This window comes from Oryx dammah, unplaced genomic scaffold (genome assembly GCF_014754425.2).
Source record: "Oryx dammah isolate SB20612 unplaced genomic scaffold, SCBI_Odam_1.1 HiC_scaffold_23, whole genome shotgun sequence".
Lineage (NCBI taxonomy): Eukaryota > Metazoa > Chordata > Mammalia > Artiodactyla > Bovidae > Oryx > Oryx dammah.
This window is the reverse complement of record NW_024070207.1, coordinates 42,716,557-42,742,399: the sequence shown is the minus strand read 5'-3', so window position 1 is coordinate 42,742,399 and position 25,843 is coordinate 42,716,557. Positions and strand designations below refer to the sequence as shown.

General features: G+C 40.5%; 1 protein-coding gene across 4 annotated transcripts in view; it reads left to right on the top strand.

Annotated features, from left to right (window-relative positions):
• The window catches only part of FGF13 (fibroblast growth factor 13), a 575,359-nt gene that overhangs the window by 356,803 nt on the left and 192,713 nt on the right, over positions 1–25,843 (top strand). For 2 of the 4 annotated variants that reach the window (XM_040265380.1, XM_040265381.1), the window contains exon 3: positions 3,813–3,980. The exons of the other annotated variants lie outside the window; for them this stretch is intronic. In XM_040265380.1, coding sequence (XP_040121314.1) covers positions 3,813–3,980 — 168 coding nt within the window. The remainder of the gene's footprint in view (positions 1–3,812; positions 3,981–25,843) is intronic. 4 annotated transcript variants of the gene reach the window in all.

Sequence of the window (25,843 nt, the reverse complement as noted above, 5' to 3'; positions counted from 1 at the left end):
CTTTGGGAGATGGTGAGGGACAGGGAGGCCTAGCATGTTGCAGTCCATGGGGTTGCAAAGAGTCAGACATGACAGGGCGACTGAACAACCATGACAAATATTTTCATTTTATCACAGATGGTTTGCTACAGATCAATGCATTATGTCCAGTTTGAAATGGGAACACTATATTTCTGTGAACATGGGTAACGTAGACCAGGTCACTGGCTTTAGATACAAATTTTCTTCCCTTCCTATGACTGTCCCCTCTCGTGACCATGGCCTTGATCCTGAGAATTGCTGAGAAGCCTGGAGGAGAATGAGGGTGGTTTACTGCCAGTCCAGGACTGTTACTGGGAAACCAATCCTGGATGTAGGCTTGCCCACCTAATGCTTAGTCAATAAACACCTTGTATAATGGGAACAAGGTCTTCCATAAATTGTGCTCTTAACTATCATACCACCAGTAGAGTCACTTATTGTCACCCTGTGTCTGAGTATGCCACCTGTCAGTGTCTGCATGTCTGTGGGTGTGTGAATTTGCATGTGTGCACTTCTCTCATCCAACTCTCTACCACTCTTGTGGGACTTTGGAATTCTGAGTAGGTGGCCTGTGCGATCAAGGTCAAGGGCACTGGCTATGTGGGTGTCATTTCCCAGCAGAGGCCTACTCCTTTTCTGCTACTGTCATGGGGCTAATGGCCTTTCTCAATACATGGGTCCTGCGGTTCAAAAATCAACCATGAGCTACTTTTACCATCTTACCTGTCTGAAAGAGTCAAACTGAAACTCTGAAACTGGAAGAGGTTTGGTGTAAATCTATTGTCTGCCTAATCACTGGAGTCTTTCGTGCAACCTTCAAGATTGGATAACATTATTGGGAAGAAGAGCAGGAGTCACTGAATAAATGTGGACAAGTAGTTTTTGAAGAAAGGCAAGAGTGGTTTTCAGAGGCTGGAATGGTGTGCAAGAATGAATGCAATAGAAGTGGGGAAATAGCAGAAATCCTAGGATTAAGCCAGGGGAAGGTAGATTCCATTCTTTTTTTCCTGTTTCGATGAGCTGACTTCTTTGCAAGTCTCCTCTCCCTTTTCTGGAGTTTGTGCCCTTTGGACACATTGTCTCCTCATCCTTTTTTTAAGGTAGTAGAATTAAGGTACCCACCTGCCTTAGTGCTGGGGTCTTATGGGAAGTTCCCTGTCACTCCTGCTGTTGTCAATTGCACATACAGTCACTGTTCTACCTGAAGGAGCCCTAGGAATAAATTAATACAATAGTTTTAATCTTTCATCAAAATGAATTTACATTCAAAGATTTTATAGACTGAAATGAGGTGTTTCCTGTAGATTGCCACTTCTGGTTAAAAAGTCCAAAATATTTTAGGTCTTGTGTCAAAATGACACCGAGGTATGCTGATAGATTTGATATTTTTTTCTGTTTTTCCTGAATTGATTTATGTTTGGGGCATTTGAGTAGAGACAGCCTGGATGCAAAGCTAAGCCATTAACTCCCAGATGTTCACAATTTCCAAGGAAATGTTCTTTGCCTGCGGTCATTACTCAGATGGCTCCTTAAATGCTCTCATCTTGGCATCTTTTTCACTTGCTAAATTCAATTTGAAGAAAGAATAGTAGAGAGAGAATTTTGTGGAAAGCAATTATGTTGCACTTTTGTGACTTTCCTGCTTTCCCCATGATGATGAATTTGGGGTCTGGTTCTTATATCAGTCAGTGGGGCTCTTTCACTAGAATTTTGTTGTATGTTACAGATACTGGCTGTATCTAATTAAACAATAATGATGGAAGTACAAGGCTTTTTGTGGGAATTAATGACCAGCTGGGTAAAGCTGATGGCTGGAGAGTCAGCCAAAAGCTATTGTGCCATTAATCTCCAGAGATGCCCATTTGTGATGTCATTTTTGGTATCGAAAAATGAAAATGGAAAACAATTTACTGGTGTTTATCATGTACTTCTGAATAAGCTCTCTATGTATTATCCAAAAGTTATTCTTTTCTTTTTAATCCTCCAATTCTCTTCTGATCTTAAAATGTGTTTCTTATATACCGTGCATGAAAATGGGATTTCTCAGCTTCTGTATAATCATGGGTGGTGGGTTTTTTTTGTTTGTTTTGTTTTGTTTTTTTTTTTAGTTCTAAGTTTGGGAGGTTTTCCTTAAATATTTTGTGTGGTCAAACTAGAACTTACCTTCATCTGTGATGCTAGAATTTGATACATGTATATATTATCATAACTATCTGCTCCTGGCAGGAAATGGTTGCCAGTGGTCTGAATAGCAGCTGTTGCTACCAAAGATGTGCATTCAGCAACCAGATTCTAAGAAGTTGCCGTCACATTCCTAGTAGATGAAGGGAACTCTCTTTCAGAAAAGGCTGTGGTGGTCTGTCTATATAATATTTTTGATTACTACCGTTGAGCACTAGAGGAAAATAGAAAGAGAAGTGACTAAAATATTCATCACCGTCTTGCATAATTTCATGACTTATAAAGGAAGGCAACAATTCCACACACAGCCAATCTATCAAGAACTTGTTCTCAACTCAATACTAATTTCCAGGTTATGTTGGTTTTCATGCCATTTTCATTCCAATGTGAAGGAAAGTTCTTAAAAGTCTGTTAAGATCCTAGCCAGTGAGCTGAGAATGTTGTGCCAAATGTGGAAGCACGAGATCCCATCCAATCTCAGCCATAAGCTGTGATATTTTACAAGCATCATAGCCTTGTTCTCCCCATAGAAAGTTTGCAGCTGGTACCCAGTCTTTCTCAAGGCATGTTAAGGGTATGCATTTGAGGGAGTAGGATGAGTCAGTGCATTGTTAATCATAACTTTAGGGGTACTGACTCACTCATGGTAAAATGGGTTGACCTCACTGGGAAGGTGTGAAAAAAAAAAATCCATTCTGAGGTCAATGCCCTGTTTCTGCAGACCCAGATCAAATTTGCACACTCTTTGGTAGGTAGTTATCAGGAAAAATAATGTTGCAGTGGACCAGGTGAAAGCAGACACCTTGTTTTAGCAGGGAACAAACACTAGACAATCACAGTATTCCTTAGGAAAATGCACAAAGGGCCTAGAAATCTGAGAGGGGCCTCATATCTGAGGCCAAAAGTGAATCAGGCCCTGCAGTGCCACAATTCAAGGCAGGTCTTTGATCCAGTGTTGATTATTAGGCTCTTGACTGGAATCTGGTCACTTCATTAGGGGATTTTGAATATGTGAAGGTTACTTGTCACGGCCCCAGTTCTCTTTGGGAAACACAAAGTGAATTCTTTTGTCCAACTCTGTACATAGTGCATGAAAGCCAGACCCTCACCAGGAGCAGACCCAGGAAGAAAATGCAAACGAATACACTGAAAATTTTGTGGAAATTAGCCGTTTTTGCCTGTAAATATTTATATTGTACCTCAAGTTGAAACATGTCACTTTCCACAGTGTTTATTTAGATACAATATGGTTATTGGTATTAACATGTTTTATTGCTCATCCGGGACAATCTAACCCTTAAATGCTCAGTATATTGTGATGGCCACAAAGTTCATCTGGGTTTTTCTCACCTTTGGCTGGAAAAAATCCAAGCGAACATTTTGGCCAACTCAGTACTCTCTATCAAGGTATGTATAGATGAGTAAACTATTCATATTAGCAAACGAAGCCCCTCAAAAGAAAACCCGCAATGCAATGCAATGCTTTTCTTGGAAACTTTTCTTGGGACTGTTGTTTCTATAGTCTCCCCCGGGAGTAGAGTTGATGTAAGACGTTTCCCTACTTTCCTAAAGCTCTAACTTGAGTTCATTTTGTTATGTGGTGACCACAGTTCTGGATGACGCCCCCCCTGGCACACAGGAATACATTATGTTACGGCAAGATTCCATCCAATCTGCGGAATTAAAGAAAAAAGAGTCCCCCTTTCGTGCTAAGTGTCACGAAATCTTCTGCTGCCCGCTGAAGCAAGTCCATCACAAAGAACACACAGAGCCCGAAGGTTTGTGCACGACGGACGCGTGTCTTGCTTGTTTCCTCTCATTCTTCTTTCTTTCTCTTTCTTTCTGACTGTGCATTGCCCTCTGGTGTGCTGTGTGTTGTGCGGCTCCTGACATCGTTCCGAGGCCCCGTAAGCTCGCCAGTGAGTGTCTTATGCAGCCTCAGATGGGACGCTGTATAATACAGTCAGCTCTGGCCCCGCGCGCAGCATCTTCCTGCTTCTCGCAGCTGACACGTGTTCAGCTGGTGTCATGACACTGCCCCGTTTTGGCTGCTAAAGTTGCTTGCTACCGTAGCCAACATCTGGCCGAGTCTGGTCCCATCACCTCGCCTTCCTGAAGCAGCAGTCGGCTGAGGAATGGCCCTTCCAAAATGAAATCATCAGACAATGGTTCCAAATTTTCTCCCTCTTCTCCACTCCATAAAGCCTTCTGCCTTGTGTTCGAAGAATGCTCATGGTCTACTCAGTTGGCTGAAGCAGGCCCAGATTCCCCTGTCATGCACGCCTGGTGCGCTTTGCCATAGTGAAATGCATGCCTCAAGGAAACGATGAGTAGTTTGTTTTTCTTTGCAGCTCAAGTACAGGTTTGGAAAACTCTACTTGCTGGTACTTAAACTGAGGTTAATAACGTATTCATCGCAATCCATACTACAAATGTATCTCAAAAGATCCTCCTCTCTCCAGAAAGCGTATGCATTCATTTTTTCCCGAAATTTTTGGCATATGTCAAATAGGATCAGTTTTCACATCACCAAATGTGGTAAACTTTTTGCCATCTGTGTATGTTTTGATTTCCAAAATGACAATGGAGAAGTATACTGTGTATGCTAATTAAGTACTTATTGTATAACAACTTGAGCTCCCTCCCAGATCAAATGCCATCCATGCAGTTTAGCAATGAATGATGTCAGAGGTGACAGAACTCAACCAGTCCTTTGGCAGTCAGTATACACTTTTGCATAACTGTTTCTGGTACGATTTCTAGAAGTGCCCTTGTTCCTATTTCAAGTTGCCCTTCTGGCAACATTATGGGGTCTCCAGTACAACTGTCTTTCTGCTGCACAGGTCTGTTCAAAGTTTGGTGTTTGAGGAAATTATTCCCAGTTGACTCCAACCTATAGTTTTGGAAGCAGAGTTTCACATCTCAAAGTCTCCCCCTTTTCCGCCCTTACACGCAGAGCTTCAAATGTTCTTTGGCAGAAAATGACAAGTGTACATTTTCTATGCTTAACTCTATTTGACCTATAGAATATAGCATTTGTATTTGTTTTCTACTTCATACTTTGGTATGCAAGCTGTCCACTTTGCATAGGAGTTCTTATGTGAACAGTTATTCATCTGGAGATACAAATGGTGGCCCTTTACAGTGAGTAAGACAAAATTTTGGTGGTTTTGTAGAGAAGAAATTAACTTGATTTCATGCTTCACTGAAACAAAAAATTTCAGCCAGTGATAGTTACTTTATTATATATGATGCATTCCAATATTTTCCTTCTTTTCTCTCAAATGATGTTTGTGTGCAGTATATATATTTGCATGCACAAAACAATACCTGTATCATAGAAATATACTATTTCTTATATAATTATATTCTTACAGATGTGTGTGTCTGTATTAACAGATGCTATACTTTTTTTTTTCTACTTGTACATTGTCCTGAAACACAAAGATTGGTTTGAGTAAGTATAATAAGCCATTTAAGAAGCAGTTGGTTAAATTCAGTCAAGAATTTGGTTAGAAACTTACTTCAAATTGTTTTAACAATTCTCAGATTCAAAAAAAGACAGTTGAATAACTAAAAAAAGACACATGCATTCTCTTATTACATATAGTTTAGACAGGATCTATTAGTTTTCAAAATATCTGGAGTGTATCATGAATACTGTTATGAATGTTTTCAAATATGAAGAATTCTTTAGAGAATGGGTATCCATTAAGCTGTCTTATACAAGGTTTGGATACTTTTTATTCTGGCTGTCCTTGTGTTAAATGTGGCTTTCATCCTTTCTCTTGTGTGCTTTGATGATGGGCATTGTCTTCTTTCAGATTGAAGAGTTTCCTTAGTCTTGCTGTCCTGCCAGGTCCTCTGGAATAGTGAAGCTAATACTTCCCTCTTGATTTGTAAGAATTATTTATAAGTAGTATTAGACACATGAGAGGTTTTCCAGGATGACATTGTGATACTATTTACAATTTTACTTCATCGCCTTTAAAAAAGGACTCTGGAGCTAATGGTGATCCCAAACATTGCAATGAATATACTTGAGCTCTGTACAAATTAACAGGATCCCGAAGACCTTAGATGGGGGTGAAAGAAAACATGCCACAGAAGAGACCTTGGATAAATAAGGAAACGATGCTATGAAATTAACATGCTTACTTCATGTAGGATCTCGAAGGCCAGAAACTCGTCATTGCTGGGAGGTGAAGTAACTGTGGGTTTAGAAGGGTTCAGTGGTCATTCTGGCCACCTGGAAGATTTTTGCAAGACTGATTTTTAAATGTTGTAAGGTTGTGTCTTCAGTTCTCTCTTCCAGTTGCTATAACATTTTATTATAATGAGTATAAATAAGAGATCTCTTTATTAAAAATGGATAGAATCTCGGTTCTAAACTATGTCCATACCTTGAAACATTATATTCTCCTGTGAGGCATTTTGAAGAGAGAGGTCCTTTCATGGCCTCTCTTCCAAAGCATGAAACATTAATTGACCTTGACTGTGGATGCCCACCATTTCCACTGCAGGTGAAGGCAGTGGGCAGCATGGTTAGCCTGATTGATCTGTGCAATGCCAAGCTGCTCGTGTGACTTCTTCTAATGAGATTGTATGTGTGTGTAGCCCTCAAGTAAAGAATGAAACATTCATTCAAATTTGGCCAGGGTGATGGTGGGTGGTGGTGGTGGTGGTCGAATATAAATTAGAGTTGGAAAAGTCTTACAAATGATTAAATTAGGTCAAAGAGGTTTATATATGTTATGATAAAGCTGGAATTAGTTTTCTGCTTCTTTACTGAATTGATAAAATCTGTCAACTATCTTTGCATTATTATAGACAAAGTCTTGGTGTTTCTTTTCGTTGGTGATGTTTCTGTAAAGGACAAGTTATTTCCATAATTTATAATCACCTGAGATTTGGTACAGATAGCAATTGTTCACCACCGTCTGTCTTTTGAAAGACATTTTTGCATTGTTTCCAGGGCCTTCAGAATTCATGTAAAATAATACACAGAAGGCCTGAAATACCTCATTGGCTTTTCAGGATATCCTTAGGACAGATTACACTTTGCCAGAAACAGGTTTCTATTTCTGAACAGCCCATTCCAAAATAAATGCTTTAGTCTGTTTCCAAATACTTGTGATTTTCAGTGATGTGATTATTTCCATAAAAACCACTTATGATGTAATCCTATACTGGAATTTGGCTGAAGAAGCACACACAAATGTTTGAGAGTCTAATTTTGGCCCAGGACCAGCTATGGTCTTTGTTATAAGAAAGCCACTTGGAGAGCTGAGATGTTTACCAAAATCTTTTTCTTACTGCCCCAGGAGCCTTTTGGCAAAAGAAAGTATAATCATTACAGCTTTATTCTTTCCCTCATTTTTTATTCCCTTGTCATGTCTGCCCCAGTAAAATCACTGATTTAGAGTAACTTCTGAATGCCTATCTATTACCAGTATAGTTGTTGCTTTACTGATGCTTGAAGATTGTTCAGAAGAATCACATCAAGGTATACAGGCTTACAAGTAGATAATGTTGAAAATCTGCAGAGAGAAATAAATCACAGATTACCTGCATGTACTTGTAGGATTGAAAATATGATTACAATAGCAAATTTGAAGGAGTTCACACAACATAAGAAAATATCACAAGTTCAATGATTTGTCACCATCTTAATCAAATGTCTGGCCTCCTTCCTACGTTCCTGTTTTCATGTGAATTTTTTTAAAGTTATATAAATATATATATATATATATATTCCATTCTCCTTAGGACATCTGTGACCTTTTTATTCAGAGAGGCATCCAAGCATAGTGACTTTGGTTGGAGGAGAAGAGAGTCTGTGCTCTAGACCGGTGATGAAGTATGGCAGCTTTCACCAACCAAAAGAAAGCAAAATTATGTGCCAAATGTTAAGGGGGCATATTTGTAACAAGTACAATGTCTGTTACTCTGATAATGCCTTGGTTTCCTTATCCCAGAGAGAGAATATGTCACCATAAATATCAGTCTTGCCTAAATGGTAGGAGAGAAAGGAGGTAGAAGAATATTTAGGAACGTGTCAAGAGAATTGTTTTTATTTTCATCCTCACCTTTTCTTCAATCTGATGTCTCCTGTTGTGTGTCTTCCTCATATTCCTACTAATTTGCCTTTTGAGAAGAATGGGTCTAATACTATTTGAATTCATAGTTCAATGAAACTAACTCACCTCTGATGCTTGATATTGGAAAATGTCTTGACTGGCAGAAACGGTATAATTGGGTTCAATATCTGTCCCCTTGAATGTAAGAATTTAGGGCTATTCCTATTTGATTAGAAAAACATGGGGCCATATGTTTGTGTGACTCTGAAGCAATAAAAGATTTTATTCTGAATCTTTAAACTTCAAAATAACTGATTTGGGGTCACTTTTCCTTTGATTTATGATGTGAAGGATGACAAAACAACTCAGGTTTCTTTGCTCATTGAAGCCAATGGCAGCTTAATTGCAGAGTCACAAGAAAAGTTAAAATATTGGTCCATATCAAAATCAAATTAAAAGCCCCAAATTTGAAAGCATTGTTGTTTAGTAATGACTAAACATTATCCTCTCCCCATATACTGATCAAGTGTATTTCTCTTGGTTGCTTGTCAGCTACTTCTTAGAGGACAACTTGTTATCTCCTAACAAGTTTGGGAAGCTAGTAATGGCACTGAAACACAGTCTCTCTTCTCTCCTATTTCCCCTCCTTATGGCAGCAAGCACAGCATTAAGTCATGTTTGGGGGATAGTTTCTACTCTCTGGAAAACTCATTATTTGATCAAGGAAGTATACATAACAGCCAATAATTTAATTTCAGGTCAGGATGGGCATTTATTATTCTCTTATTAGATGCATGCATCTCAACTCAGTCTCCAGGCTGGCTTTTCCGGTAGAAATGAACAACCACTCATTCTTTGATGATTTGCTTTTTAAAGCAACAGACCTCTCTTCTCCCTTGAGCCTCGGTGTTCCCGTCGAGGCGGTGGTGAGGGTTCCTAAGAAGTAATCTCTCCTTTAGGACTCTCTTGACTGAGGTTTTCCTCACTTAACACTGGAGGCAGATATTTCTCCTTTGTGAAGCCAACACAGATGGTCCACTTTAAGTATTTATATTTAAAGGAACACTGCCCTGGGAACGTGCCCAGAAAGGTCTACTGGATGAACAATGGTGGTGATTTTGATTTTAAAACAAAGTCAAAATCTAGATGCTGATCCTTGAGAAAAATCTGGAAGGTCTCCATCCATGCAGCACTGCCCCCTTTAAAGCTGTTCATCAAGTTTTGTGTTGCTAGCATGCTTCTGGTGCTCTGATGTCTCAGCAACACCTTTCAGGTTTTTCCTTTCCATAGTCAGTTAATAAACCACTTAAGCAAATCTGCCTTTCTGACCTGGCATGGTATGACTGTAGGTAGACTGTGGTCCACCCCCAGAAAGGAATAGCCTGGATGACTTTGAGCTGTTTCACCAAGTCAAGCCCAACCCTAAGGTCTAGGAGTCCGCCTTTGCAGAGTTGCACCACATGGGCTGCTGTGTCAGCTCCAATTTTCACTCTTTTATTTTAAATGATAACTTGCTTGCCTGCTTGAAGAGAATGTAGAATTAACTATACTCTCTTATGCAGGTTCTTAAAAAATAACCACATCACTATTTTCCAAATTATGTTTTATGAACTACAAATCATATGGCTTTGTGAAAAGAAAGATTCTGTGATGCCATACGTGTTTCTTCAATTCCGTATCACTCTTAGAGAGTCATCCTGCATAGGAGAGTAATTTGTCTCACTTTGGGCAGTTAAGTGGTAAACCACATCTTTCGGGTACCAGACCATTTTTGTTTGTAATACATAGTAACATCCTAAAAGTATGCTTTGGGAAATGCCTTGCTGGCCCCACTAAGCAGTGTGTTCCCATCAAAGCTCAGCTTTGACAAGTAACACACTTTTAAAGATGCATGCCATTCCCTTTTTCTCTGACCCCCACCTGCTCTCTTTAGGAAAGTGCTACTCCAAGTATGGTCCATGGTTCAGGACTGGGTCTGAAATTGTTTGTTACTAGTCAGTGATAAGATGAGGAGCTTGTGCCAGAATGTAAGTCAATGCACTGTTTGTTTTATCACAAAAGTATTGCTGTCTTTCTGCGTGTAAATCAATGAAGTTAGAGCACTCCTTCACATCCTGCACAAAAATAAGTTCAAAATGGCTGAAAAACTTAAATATAAGACATGACACCATAAAGTTCCCAGTTTGGAACAGAGGCAAAACATTCCGACATAAATTGTAGTAATGTTTTCTTAGGTCAGTCTGCCAAGGCAGGAGATATAAAAGCAAAACTAAACGGAGCCTAATCGAGATGGCAATCCACTCCAGTGTTCTTGCCTGGAGAATCCCAGGGTTGGGGGAGCCTCATGGGCTGCCGTCTATGGGGTCGCACAGAGTCAGACACGACTGAAGCGACTTAGCAGCAGCAGCAGCAGCAGCAATCAAACTTAGAAGCCTTTGCATAGCAAAGGAAACCATAAACAAAGTAAAACTAACCTAAAGGCTGGGAGAAATTATTTGCTAACAATGCAACTTACAAGGGCTGGATAAAGAAGATGTGGTATATATGTATACAATAGAATACTGCTCAGCCATAAAAAGGAATGAAAACGTGCCATTTGCAGCAGCTTAGATGCACCTAGGAGAAGGCGATGGCACCCCACTCCAGTACTCTTGCCTGGAAAATCCCATGGATGGAGGAGCCTGGAAGGCTGCAGTCCATGGGGTCGCTAAGAGTCGGACACGACTGAGCGACTTCACTTTCACTTTTCACTTTCATGCACTGGAGAAGGAGATGGCAACCCACTCCAGTGTTCTTGCCTGGAGAATCCCAGGGACGGGGGAGCCTGGTGGGCTGCCGTCCATGGGGTCGCACAGAGTCGGACACGACTAAAGCGACTTAGCAGCAGCAGCAGCAGAGATTATCATCCTAAGTGAAGGAAGTCAGAAAAAGACAGATATCGTATGATATCACTTATATGTGGAATCTAAATTGTGATGCAAGTGAACGTATGTACAAAACAGAAACGGACCCATAGACATAGAAAACAAACTTAAGGTTACTAAAGGGGAAGGATGGGGTGGGATAAATTAGGACTTTGGGATTTGTAGCTGTAAACTATTATATATAGAATGGATAAAAATCAAGATCCTACTGTATAGCACAAGGAACTATATTAAATATCTTGCAATAAATCATAATGGAAAGAATATGAAAAAGTATATGTGTATATAGGTGTGTGTATATACATGCATGCATGCATGCCCAATCACTCAGTCATGTCCACTTCTTTGCTACCCCATGGACTGTAGCCTGCCAGACTCCTCTGTCCATGGAATTTTCCAGGCAAGAATACTAGAGTAGGTTGCCGTTTCCTCGCCCAGGGGATCTTCTGGACCCAGGGATCGAATCCACAACTCCTGCATTGGCAAGCAGACTCTTTATCACTGAGTCACTTGGGAAACCCATGTATATACATACATACATACATACATACATATACATATATATACATACATATATATTTATAAAACTGAGTCACTTTCCTGTACATCAGAAACTAACACAACATTGTAAATCAACTATACATCAACTAAAGAAAGTATTGTTATCTTGCTGTGAAAAATAGTGTCAGCTGAACTAAACAAAAAATGTGCCTAATGACAAGTTCATGGGTCAGCACTAAGGCTGTGGACCCTACTTTCAGTAATATTGCTTAGATTATTTCAGTGATTCTCAACCTTGACTCCACCCTTGAATTATCTGAGGACCTTTTAAATAATAGTGATGTCCGAGCCCAACATCAGACCAAAATCAAGTAACTAAACAATAACTTGTCCAAATGAAAACCCTGCAAGGTCTCTTGTGGCTGATTCTTGATGTGTGTGTGTGGTTTGTTTTTTTTTTTTTTTTTTTTTTTGGAAAAGTTCCTAGGTGATTCTAATGTACTAGCAGGGTTGGACTCGCTCCTTCAGAACAGAATTGCCTCAGCATAGGTCATTTGTATGATGTCAGTTGTCAATTCACAATTCTTATCATGCTAGTTGCGTGAGCCTGTTGAGGAGGCGCCCTGTGATTAGAGGGCACGCTGGACAGGCAGCACTTATATGACCTTTAGAGCTTGTGGCCATGTAAGGCATCCGTCCTTCCCACTACACACACACACACACTCTCTCTCTCTCTCACACACACACACTCTTACCTTTTTGAAGTTCTCTTGCCTCTGCCTCTCTGAGCTTTTAGAAATATAATCCAGCTTTTCCATAGGAGCGTGGTAACCTGCCACCTTGTGACCAACATCCTTTTTTGCAAGTAGTGGTGGAAATACTTGTTCTGCTCTCTGTGATGCAGCTTGCAAATGTGGGAGGAAGAGTTTCTTGGGACTCCTGTGATCGCACTTAAAGAAGAAAATGGAGAATTAGCAGAGCATATCACCGTGCCAGAAAAGGTCATCTACGTGCTTCTTGACTTGCTTCCTGCTGCTCTAGGGTAAGATTGCAGAAGTGGATACCAGCTGCTCCTGATCTGGGTATCTCTCCCCCAGGCTGTCATCACTGGGGCATTACCCTTTTATTACCTAAACATCATCGCCAGCTCCCTCAGCATAACGTTATTACAGCAGCGTGTACGTGAAGAATGACTTTGCCATGATTGGGAGACTTTCAGTGTTGTCTGTGTTTATCAATCATTCCTAGCACTCTTAAGTTGCATTCATTCAGGTATTCATTTGTTATACGCTACAGTATTTCTCCGTGTGCTTGATATGCAGCTTAGATAATGCCCATGGGAAAGTGTGGAACAAGAGATATTACATCCTGCATTTTATCAAACACTTACCCTTGTCTTGCCTCGCAGCCAATATCCACACTCACTCCAACACATCAAAATCACATGTTCACTTCCACTCATGTGCTAGCCTATTGCTACTTAGGAGCCCTGGCTATTTTAAGATGTATATTTTCAGGACAGCTCCAGGTCAACCTTCAAGCATATCCAGCTTTGGAAGCAACTAGTATACATTGTCTGGAAAACCGGATCTCCACGGAGGAAGGCAAAGAGAGCCCAGTTTCACTGAGTTCACATGCACATGCAGCAAGCACTGTGCAAAGGCCCTGGGAGGTAGGATCACAAAAACTTTGTAAGGTAGGGGCTGCTCCCAACCTTTCACAGATGAGCAAACTAAAATATGGGAATGCTAATTCACTTCTCCAACGAATGACTGGACTTGATTTGAGTGATTTTTCTGGCCTCCAAAGCCCATGTCCTTTATCTTACATGACTTCTCCGTATGCTCAGCTTTACCCTATATGTGAGTTTGCTGTCTAAAAGCAGTTTAATTGCTGAAACATGTTAGTTTTAAAGGGAAAAATGTTGTCTGCACTCCATTCTCAGCTTTGCTATTGCAGGGCATTGTCACAGGCAGAAGGGACTTGGGAGGTACTAGTTAATTCTGGGGCCTAGAGTTAGGTGGTGGAGAAGGCAATGGCAACGCACTCCAGTACTCTTGCCTGGAGAACCCCAGGGATGGGGAAGCCTGGTGGGCTGCCATCTCTGGGGTTGCTCAGAGTCAGACATGACTGAAGCAACTTAGCAGCAGCAGCAGAGTTAGGTGGAATGGGGCATTCAGAAGAAGGAAGTGAAATGACCCTCACCGTCAAGGAGGTGATGACCTGTCCAGGACACGTAAAGGCAGAGTGGAGTGATTATGAAAACTACATTCCATCTGAGTGCAATAGAAGGGTCCCTTAATAAATAACAGAAACTGGTCACTTGCCTCATCTTCTTTCATTATGCCAGAGGATGCTCATCACCTATAATAGCATAAATGAGGAAAGGTCATTTCTAATAATTAAAAAGCAGATTCTATTGCTTAATTTTTTTCTCAGTTCATTAAAATTCCACCCTGAATAGGAATGTTATTAAGACCTGCTCTGACTATTTCCCCTTTTCTATTGGATTAGGTTTTACCTAGAGGTTTAGAAATTAGCCATGAGTTCTCTCTCATTACTTGTTGGAACCCTACTCTATAGTCTATGGTAAATAATAATGAAAGCAATAACTGACAAATATCCAGAATTTTCTATGTGCCAAGTGCTTTACCTGACTTTATCTTAAGTCTTTCAAAGGTTCTTAGAAGTATGTAGGAGAGTTTTTTTCCCTCTCCTCTTGATGGATGAAGAAACAGAGGCGGAGAGACGTGAAATAACCTGTTCAAGGTCACCTGACTGAGACGTGGTAGAGCCAATGCTCCACTGCAGCTTGTCTCACTCCAAAGACTGTGGTCTCCCCAGCACAGGAGAGCATGTCTCGTAATGAGACCGGCCCTAGAAAAAGCTCCCCTTCCGTTCTCCAGTCCCCCAGTATCATGTTACGGAGACACGTTGCCAGGTACACTAAGGTCCACAGGCGTGGGCGGACCATTGGTCTGCTGTGAGAAAAACGACGGAATCAAAAGGTAGCTTGTTCTTCAGAGAAAAAATAAACAGTGAGGGTGAACTTCAGCATGTTTACAGGGCAGATTCTCATCATATATGACTGTTGAAATGTTGTACAATCTACAGTGTAAGAACTGCGATTGACTTACTGTGCTGGTGTGCAATATTCAGCTACAGGCCAGTTCTTAATCATCTCAGGCCAGTTGACCTTCTACCTTAAAACCTTCGCTCACAAAACACCTGCTGACCTTAAATCCCTGAATGACACAACCTTCCTGACGCAGTGAGGACTGACTGAAAGGCACATGAAGAGAAAGTCTCACCCAACTAGGTTGGGTCACTGTCAAAGAGATTATTCTATGTGAATTTCACAACGAATGAAATTGTATAAAGTGGTCCACTTCTCTCTGGAAGCATGGAGAAGGAGGTCTCCGGAATTTGTGTGGACTGTTCTGTGCATGACATTCCATACTCTGCGTTGGTTAGATGCTCAGCTCTCAAGTTTTTTAGCATCTTTTCTGTGCCAGGCACTTCAGATTTATTTTTACTAATCTTCCCAACCCATGAGGTAGGTATAAGTCTTGAAGGACACGATGGGGATACTGGTGTGTAGAGATGGGAAATAACTTTTTCAGCATCATTCAGATAATAATGCCTTAATTGGGATTTGAAGCCAAGTCTTTTCATCCCTGAAGCCTGATCTCCTTTACCACACTGTGCTGCCTCAGCTCATCCTATACTGTGGTACCTGACTCCTCCTTTTAAGTGTAAGAGCTCAGCATCATATTTTTCTTGTTTTTCTTTTTTTAATTGGCATATGATTGATTTAAAATATTGTGTTAATTTCAGGTGTACATCAAAGTGATTCAGTTATATACATATATTCAATATATTTTTCTGATTGCTTTTCATTACGGCTTATGTCAGGTTATTAAATATAGTTCCCAGTGCTTTATGTGTTTTATATATAGTACTGTGTATATGTTAATCCCAAACTCCTAACTTACTCCTCCCCTTTTGGTTACCATAAGTGTGTTTTCTATGTTTATGAGTCTCTTTCTGTTTTGTAGATAAGGTTATTTGTATCTTATTTTATATTCCACATGTAAGTGATGTCATATGGTACTTATCTTTATCTGAGTTGCTTAGTATAATCATCTCTAAGGTCCATCCATGTTGAAGAGCTCAGCACCATCTTATCCACTGCTGGTGAGAGATACGGTTTAGAAAGACTATATTAATCTCTCTCACGTCTCAGCACAGTGTACATACCCAGTGCATCCACTGGGAGACTTCCCTTGTGGGTTTCCCCACATCCTGGTAGGAACATCGGTATAAGCAGTAGGCAAGGGGTTAAACAGTCATCCCTGAGATTTGTCACGTGTTCTTCTCCCTTGTTCCCTAGATGAACAAAGTGCAGGTCATTCTTCCTGCATTGCTTTCTTAAGTGGAATAATGCTTCTAATTCATAGTTTTCCTCGTTGAACCACTACACCTTGAATCCACCTTAACTGACTGTGCTATGAGCTGCTCTCTAAGAAAAAGAAAGCCGTGGTGCAGAGTTCTGGCCATACCAAGATTCTGAGGCAGGGTCCGTACCAGTACAAAACTCCCAGCTTTGGGCACTCCCAGTGAGAGCTCCGAGGTTCCACACATGCTCTAGATTTTTTGTGCACTTCGGAATGCAGTGATCTTGTGCACTAAGTGTGGACCCCTTTTTGGCATGGCCTGTCTTTAATGTGAGTGGATTTTAGCGACACATGTTCATGTTGAGATTATTTGCTCCTTCTCCTTTCTCTTGGTGTGAGCACATTTCCCCAGGTCTTATGTGTGGTCCTCCACTGGGGCCTTCAGTGGAACAGGAACTGCCTCAGTTTAATTCTCCCAGAGACCCAACATCACCCGCCCAGCTCTGTGGATTCTGCCCCTTCCAAAAACACAGAACCCTGAGACAAGTGAAGTGTGCCCCTTGTGGTCACAAGTTGGCATTCAGAGAAGAGGTAAACACACACACACACACACACACACATACATGCACGCACACCACTAGTGAAAATACTATTTTGAGGAAAAACACTTACAAGCAAGGAGGTAGTAGAGCTCCCATGGTCCCTCTCTTGGGGCCCTTTCTAGAATACTTCCAGCCCACGAAGCTCAGCCTAGTCACAGCCTTCTATGGGATAATGTGGGCACAAGCAGTCCATTCACACAGGGAGCATATTTATCTCGCAGACTGCCTCAAGCTGTGCACTAAATCTACTTCTTTTCATGTAATAAGGAAGGAATAAAGGGCATTTCAAAAATTAGGGAGTTATAGAAGCTGCCAGCCAATAACTTTTCTGTTTGGTTCCCTCCTCCACCATTTCCCCTCTATAATCCCTTGATTTTTCTCTCTGAGAAGGTAGCATTTTGGATTTATGTTAGAAGATTCATGAACCGATTCAGTCAATTTCTAATTGGTATGCATGGTTAGCTGTTCACTTAGTGGATAATTGGTTAAATATACCCAGAATATTTAGTGGGAGGGAAAAAAAAATCCCCAAAGCAAATCAGAATAGTTCGGGAGCCTTTTATTCTAGGGTAGCATTTTCTTTGGGAGCAGTTATTGGTGTCTTAAAAGAGATCTGTCTCCCTTACCAGTTAGACTCCATTTAAACATACACCCTTTATTTCATACCTAATAAATAGAGCTTTATTATATAGAGACCACAGGCCTAGCTCTGTGTCCATCAAGAAATAATAAATATTTATAATTATTCCAATAACAAATTTTGGTACTCTGAGTTCAACCTGCCATTTACCATAATTCTAGGCAGCAAATGACTGATGATGCTTTTACTCACTGTTAACAGAATCTGATGTATTTATCAATAGGTATTTATTGTCTTGTACAAACCAGGTACTGTGCCGGTTATTAGGCATACCACCAACAGGAGGTACAATCTCTGCCCTTGAAGAAGAAAGACTGACATGAATGGCAGATCTTGAACCATCAGTTAGCTCTTGTTTTTTAAGTCACCCTAAAAACTTTTGGCTTGAAACCGAAACAAATTTATTCTTTCTCATAGTCTGTAGTTATTTCTTTCTCATGGTCTGTAGCTGGTGAGCCAGGTTCTAGGGTGGACTTGTCTAAGACAACTCAGCTTTCTTCTACCTGTCTTTCGCTGAAGTCCCATGAATCCATTTTTATATGTCGTTCATGTAACCCTTATCCTACCCTGGTGGCTCAGACAATTGAGTCTGCCTGTAACACAGGAGACCTAGGTTCATTCTCTGGGTCAAGAAGATCCCCTGGAGGAGGGCATGGCAACCCACTCCAGTATTCTCACCTGATGAATCCCATGGACAGAGAAGCCCAGCAGACTACAGTCCATGGGCTCCAAAAGAGTCAGACACGACTAAGCAACTATCACTTTCAACCCTTATTGAGCAACATTTCTGTGTTCAAAACACTAGTGGACCTGCATTTAAATTGCTCAGGAATGAGTTATAGGCTGGTGACAGACATTACCAGCCTGTGGGTGGTGTGAAAAGCATCAGACCAGAGGAGATCGTCTTTGGAGGGAGGAGAGGCAGAGAAGGTGATCTGGAAGAGAAAGGACTCCTCAGGAGTGGAGAAGGAGAAGCAGGAAAAGAAGGTACTAAGGAAGCCAAGGCGGGACTGAGCTTCAGGATATAATTTGTAGAGCTGATTGCAGGAAGGAGATAGTAATTTAATGCAAGCTTCTCATATGTCCCTCATAACATCTGGACTTTGTAGCCCAATTGATTTCAATGTCAAAAAATGTCTCCCCACTTCACATACCTTATTATACATCCTGGCAATAACTAGCATAAATTATTGAGGCAAGTTTGATTTGAATGACCCTTGATAGAGGGAGTGATGAGGAATCACAGAGTGTCTAAATGCTAAAGAAAGAGCAGATCTTTGTAAAGACGTCATTGATTTTTCTTCTCCTCAGCGCATCTCAAGTTTAAGTCTTTGCCAGGAGTGATTTATTCTTTTGTTGTTTGTCCTTTTAAATATAGTTAAGCTTTCTCAATAATTTTTAATAGCCTAAAAATATTGGACCACTGGGAATTCAAATTAAAAGTAAATTACCTCTTGATTTCAGTATTTTCAATCTGACATACTTTGAAGTTGTATTAATGTGCTACAATCAAGGATGCTGTTATGTGAGTTTCCAATAAGGCAAATTTTCTGCCAACTTTACAAACATGTACACTCTTGCTAGACTATGGAAATTGATTCCTTGTCTAATAGTGAAAATCTCTTCCTATATCAGAGCTTGGATATAAAAAGCACAGGTACACAGTTTTTGCAGTGAAGAACTGTTTAGTTGACAATATGATATAGAGTCCATATAATTGAGGTGAGTTTCCATCTAGGATTTACAAATTTACATTGCAAGGAAATGTTAACTTACCGTGCAAAACTGGATGAAAGTTTTCTGTACAGGGTGTCCCCTTGTCCAAGGTCAAATCCCTCTTCCTTAGTGGCCTCAAAAAAGTAAAAACACTTTGTTTTCTTTCAGGATTAGAAAATTTAAAAATAGTTATTTTTTCATAAAGTTGTTCAGAGATTTTGTGGGAAACTTACTTCTAAAGAAATTGTTGTACTTGGATTACCCCTTAAATAAAACTGCATTATGCTTTACTCATTTTTAAACTAAGACCAGAAGCTACAGCTGCTAAACTCTTGGCTCAGTACCCTTCTTCCCAAGACAGCAAAATGTCATGGTAGATGAGAATGTATTCATTCACCCACCTGTCATGACATTTTCCCCCTTTGACTAGCCAGTACTACTCTCCTATGTCTCAATTAGATCTTTGCTGAAACTGTATCCTTTACCTTAAAATGTAGGTTGGGATCTCCATAGTGGAACATGAAAACTAACCAAGGAGACTGTATACTCCTTTGGCTTGAGAAGCTTTTTGATATCCTGTCATCCTTTCCTACCTGTCTGCTGGCCTCAAGAAAGAGCTTTGAAAAGGAAGAAATAGTATCTCTGCAGGTAGGGGGAAGAGGTTAGATTGAACACAAAATCTGAACTTTGTCTTCTCTCCTGTTGCATTCCATTGCTGCTGGGGGTAGAGGAGTGGACATGGGGAAGATCAGAAATGGACAGAGTGTCCCCGGGGGGGTGGGGAGGCATTGTCTTTATGTAATGGTTCCTGATTTGTTTGTACATAGAGTTAATCATATCAACCAACACAATCAGATACTTGATAATGAATAACATTGGGTTAAAAATGACACCAAATTAACATGGGAAACATAAGTGAGAACTAAAACCCAGGGAGCATATTTATTTGTGCTTCTTTCCTGCTGTAAAAATCAGTTTATATATCTTTTTCCCCCACTTCAGTTGGTCAGTTCAAGGCCCCATGTTGGGCTAGACTAAGGTTTCTCAACCTCAGCACTACTGACCATTGAGTCTAGATTATTTGTTGTCAGAGGTTATCCTAAACCCGGTGGGATGAGCAGATGCCTGGACTTTATGCACAAGATAGTAGTAGCAACCCCTCAGATGGCCCGCTGCCCCACTGAGTAGTGATAACAAACAGACATCCTCACCCATGGCCACATGTCTCATGAAAGTCATCTCCCAGTAATGCATCCCTTGGCTATATAATAACTATGCCAATAAGAAAGCTATGGTCTGAAAGTTACTGTTTCTTTGAGACATTCCTAATGCTTCTGTTTAATCACCACCAGTGTCCTGTTTCCTTGGATTATTAAAGTCATAATTTCAATATAATCCAAATTCTGCCTCCTAATTCTTCCCTCATCCTTCCAAAAGCTTTTTTTTCCCATTAATTTTATATTTGGGTCTTTTCCCATGGTTGGCTTACCAGCTTATAAACACAAGGTTTTTTTCTTTATTATTTTTTTAAAAAAACTTATTTTGTATTGGGTATAGCCAATTAACAAACAATGTTGTGATAGTTTCAGGTGAACAGCGAAGGGACTCAGCCATACAACTCTTTCCCAAAAGTATAGTTGATACATGATGTTGTATTAGTTTTAGATGTACCACAAAGTGATTCAGTTATACATATTTGTATAAACCTATCCTTTTTTAGATTCTTTTCCATTATAGGTTGTTACTAGATATTCAGTATAGTTCCCTGTGCTAAATATTATGTCCTTGTTGGTTATCTATTTCATATATGCTGTGCTGTGCTCTGCTTTGCCGTTTAGTCGTGTCCAACCCTTTGTGACCCCATGGACTATAGTCTGCCAGGCTTCTTTGTCCATGGGGATTTTCCAGGCAAGAATACTGGAGTGGGTTGCCATGCCCTCCTCTAGGGGATCATCCCAACCCAGGGATCGAACCCAGGTCTCCCACATTGCAGGTGGATTCTTTATCATCTGAGCCACCATAGTAGTTTAGATATGTTCATTCTGAACATCTAATTGATCCCTCCCTGCCAAAAGCTTTTTAAGTTATACTTTTGTACTGTTGGAAAAGACTCTTGAGAGTCCCTTGGACTGCAAGGAGATCCAACCAGTCCATCCTAAAGGAAATCAGTCCTGAATATTCATTGGAAGGACTGATGCTGAAGCTGAAACTCCAATACTTTTGCCACTTGATGCAAAGAAGTGACTCCTTGGAAAAGACCCTGATGCTGGGAAAGATTGAAGGCAGGAGGAGAAGGAGATGACAGAGGATGAGATGGTTGGATGGCATCACTGACTCAATGGGCATGAGTTTGAGTAAACTCCGGGAATTGGTGATGGACAGGGAAGCCTGTCGTGCTGCAATCCATGTGGTCACAAAGAGTCAGATGTGACTGAACTGAACTGAACTGAAGCTATTTATAAGACTTTCCAATAGAGCTCAGTGCAATGATTGGGTAGAAGAAAGCTGAGGGCTGTGATTCGATGAGTCTTTTCCTAGTCATTGTTTTCCCCTTGTGTCTACTGTAGGAAATCTGGAGAAGTAGGACAGAGTTCCTTGCTTCTAGGAGCGTAGTAGCAAACTGTCACCCATGAAAAGTTTTAAATAACGTCAGTCTGTTTGGGGCCTGGGGCCAGGGCCCAGGCTCAAGTATAATCTTGTTCAGGAAGCTCTTTTCATTGCAGTCCTTCCCTTAGTTCACTCTTTTTCTTTAGCAGAGCTGATGATGACCAGAGGGGAATGTGTTCTTCAATGTTTTCCTTTGCCTGTCTCCATATCTAGTTCAAAATTTGAAAGCTTAGAGAAGGAAATCTAACCAGTGAGAATGAACTCAAACTGCCTTGGTACCTACCATTATGCCTGGCACTGGACTAGTTGCTTCCTTCAGAGTGTTTAGTTCTGAAAACACCCCTAAAAATGAGCTATCACTTTTCCCTATGTTCTTAGTTCCTTTATACTACTAACAAACACATGAGATCAAAAAAAATGGATTTTGTGAAGCCCTAAGTAATAGTTTAAGGGACAAACAGGAATTCAACTCATCTAACTTCAGAGAGATCAGTCCTCTAAAAGACGAAGAACAAAATTAAATTTACCTCAGCTAATTTAATAGGTTTTTATTTAGTTTTTTTTTTTTCAAAAGCAGTTACAATTTATCTGATTCCTGTTTTATAGCTTTGCTTTTATTCCCTTATCAGAGTAAAGGGCTCTCAGGGAGTTATATAACTTGAACAAGGTCCATTCCATCTTTGGGTCTCCATATGCTTGTGTTTAAATGGGGGGGGGGGGAATGGATTGATGGGGGACTGATTGACGTCTTGTTTTAAATTTCTCAGTGGTTCAAATAAGACTCTATCTGTTGCTAGGTTTCCTAACAACGTTATGCACAGTCCAAATGGAAGGAAATTGGACTGATAGATGTGGTTGAAGTCTGACTTCATGTAAATGTCACATGTTTTCTTCATTCAGCTGGATAGTTCAGTGTTCAAAAGCTCCAGGTCTTCATAGCCAAATGATGTCAGCCATGGGCATCTCCTTTTCCAGATTCTTGCTGAAACTGGCAATCTTGATTCTGGGCAGCTTTAAGAAGAGGAAAGGCCCAGGCATGGGCTGGTGTTGGGGTGAAGAGAAGAAAAGTAACCTTTTCTGAGTACTTCACTGTCTGTATTTCAAACATGTGTTAGTATGAGCCAGTGAGCTAAGTAATATGCCCAATATCACACTATTAGAAAATGGGAGAATTGAGTTTCAGACTCAGATTGCCTTGCCTGAGCTGTACTCTACTTTCTCTGCAGCAGAGGCTCTTGGGACTGCTTTGAGGAGGATTAAGAGTTAAGCATGCTTTCCCTTGAACCTTAACTCTTCGTGCTTCTAAACTTGACTTCAGGGATCTGATGCTGTCATATTCATGATGTGCTTTAGTACCGGTTGGTGGAGAAGTTCTTTGGAGCTAGGAGGATTCCCTTAGCACAGAAAGTCAGAGCTAGGGGTGAGAGAGATCGGCTGCTTGATTAGACTCGAATCCCAACCACTGTACTTCAGTCCTCTTATTTCCTGACTCAGGATCCTAGATGTCAATCTTCACATCCCTCCTCTGCTTACTGTCCCTCATCTTGAGACTCCACCACCTACTCCTGTGTTCACTTCCTTCTGTGGAAAGTTGAATTAACAACCCACATCCTCCTGGAATCTAAACTATTTCTGGGTGAGTGTTAGGTAGAAGGGTGTGGGATATTTACTCAACTCACTAAAAGTGTGAAAGTGAAAGTCACTCAGTCATATTTGACTCTTTGTGACCCCATGGACTATACAGTCCATGGAATTCTCCAGGCCAGAATACTGGGGTGGGTAGCCTTTCCCTTCTCCAGGGGATCTTCCCAATCCAGGGATTGAACCCAGGTCTCCCACATTGCAGACAGATTCTTTACCAGCTGAGCCACCAGGAAAGCCATAAAAGGGTATAGTTTTCCAAATTACCCAATTTTCTTTTAGGTGGTAGCTGGTTGTTCACAGAATCAGCTCCATTCTCCTATGAGCACTGCAGCTGCTCTAAGAGTCCTCTACTTCTTTCGGATGCTGATGCTTTGGATGATAGAGGAGCTTAACAAATGGTTAGGAAAATGGAGTGATGTGCCAGTTTGAAGAAAAGTGGGGGAATCTTGTAGAATATCACCTCAAGCAGGGCTTCTAGCTCATGTCTCCTTGCCTCCTGTCCACTGCACCTGACCTTGGACAAGAGGCAGCAATTACTGTAGCTACCATTTATTTGAAGACGCCGTCTAAGCCAAGTACATATAGAGTTTCTCTAATCTCTATATAAATCTTGTAATGTAATTATTTTATCCCCATTTCATACATGAAGTAACTGAGGCTCAGAGAGTTTGGACAGGACTTGGAACCTAGGAGGTGTTAAAAACATAGTTTGGTTTGAATTTTAAACTCTTATGTTATACAAACTCCTCCATCTAGGGTGTTCCTTAAGTTGGTGACTTGAACTGTTGCTTAAGATGTGACTAAATTTCAGTTTATCTTCTCTGTGTACAAAATAATTTATTCTAGAATAATAGCTCCCCTAGAAACATAAAACACTGCTTTGTTAAATCTCTTGTTAGCCATAAAAATGGTAGCTGCGTAAATGTATTTGTCCTTAAAGAGAACACCTGGCTTATCGAGTATCTTTATTTCTGAACTTTATTCTTTAACTTGAAGTCATTCACTTTTCTTTTAATATGACAACACAGCCCAAGGCTGTAAATTTGAAGTTGATCAAGTTCGAAAGTCTTCAAAACCTTGCTCAAATCCAGTCCCTCCTCTTGCCTCCCTAGACCTATTCCCAACACTCTCACCCTGAGACTCTTTTGGAATCACAGCTTGTTGTCAAGTCCCTTATCACTGCCTGCCTGATGTTAAACTTCATCTTCCCATAGAGTGTTTCATCTTCCCATAGAGTACAGGACCCACATCTTCCGAGCACACTATAGATGCCCAATACAAGTGCCTTAGTTGAAGATGCAATGATTCCATTTTAGAAATGAGGCTGCATGGCATATCAAGGAAATAGGAACCTCTGTTACCTCTTAATGCACAAAAGAATACTTCTCAGAATTGGAAAAAACTGGGTGTTACACATCACTGTTAAGGGCATGTTTGTCTTACTAGTGAGAGGCTTTCACAGATCGTGTTGCACAATAAGGTCTGTCTCTTGAGTGTTGTTTTACCTTAATGAAAATTTTCAAATGCAGAGTGAACAATAGATTCGTTACTTTATCAAGGCAATTAGCTTCCACATAGAATTTGCTGGCAGGTTATTTCAGGTTAAAAACATTTGTGTTGCTGATTGTAGTTTTACTCCTGAGCTGTGAGAATCCATTCTTATATATCATTTTCTCTCACTGCCTTCTTCTGGGCACAATTAACTGCAGCATAAACTGCTATATGATATGCTGCCGGTCCTTCAGAAAACTGTCTTCGTCAGTGTGTTCATGAGAGACAGCTAGTGAATAGAAAGAACAGCGAAACCTAGGTTTCAATCCTACCTGTGACACTCACCAAGTCATTAGGTCAAACAAGGGTAAAATTAGAGACAATAACATGGTTGAAATTTATAGGGCTGTCTTGAGGACTGATTGACCATAGTGCCTGATACATAAAAAGTGATCAAAAAAGGTGAAATATTTTTATCACTCTTGATGATGAAGATGTAGCTCTGGGTGAGGAATTTAACTTGTCAGGCCACCCTTAAGCCTATCCAGCCATTGTTATATATAAACAAGCCTTTGAAGTCCTCATCAGTTTATAGCCACAGTCCCAAGGTACTTACTGTGACCCATCTTGTATGATACATTCAGACTGGTACCTGTGTATCACTTATTCTGTCCTGGGCACTTAATAAATGCTAGTTATTCTTACTGTGGTTAAAATTGTCTTTAAGGCAGCATTTCTAAATATGTTACCCAAATGAAATGCTCCCCTAGGATGGGTCCCAAGAGTACAAATTGTTTGAGAAACAGCTGCTTGCCATCTTCCTGCCCTGGAGATTTGCAGTGCACATTAGAATATTAAAGACTCTGAAGAGTCCTATATCATTCTTCTTTTATGCATATGAGATTGTTTTTTGCAGTTACAAAGCACCTCCCCATAATAAAATCTCTTCTGTTCTTGCTGTCTTCATTTTTACATCTTATCACTCTCCCACACTCTTTCCACTTCAGGGAAGTCCATGAATAGACAAAGGCTATGAAGT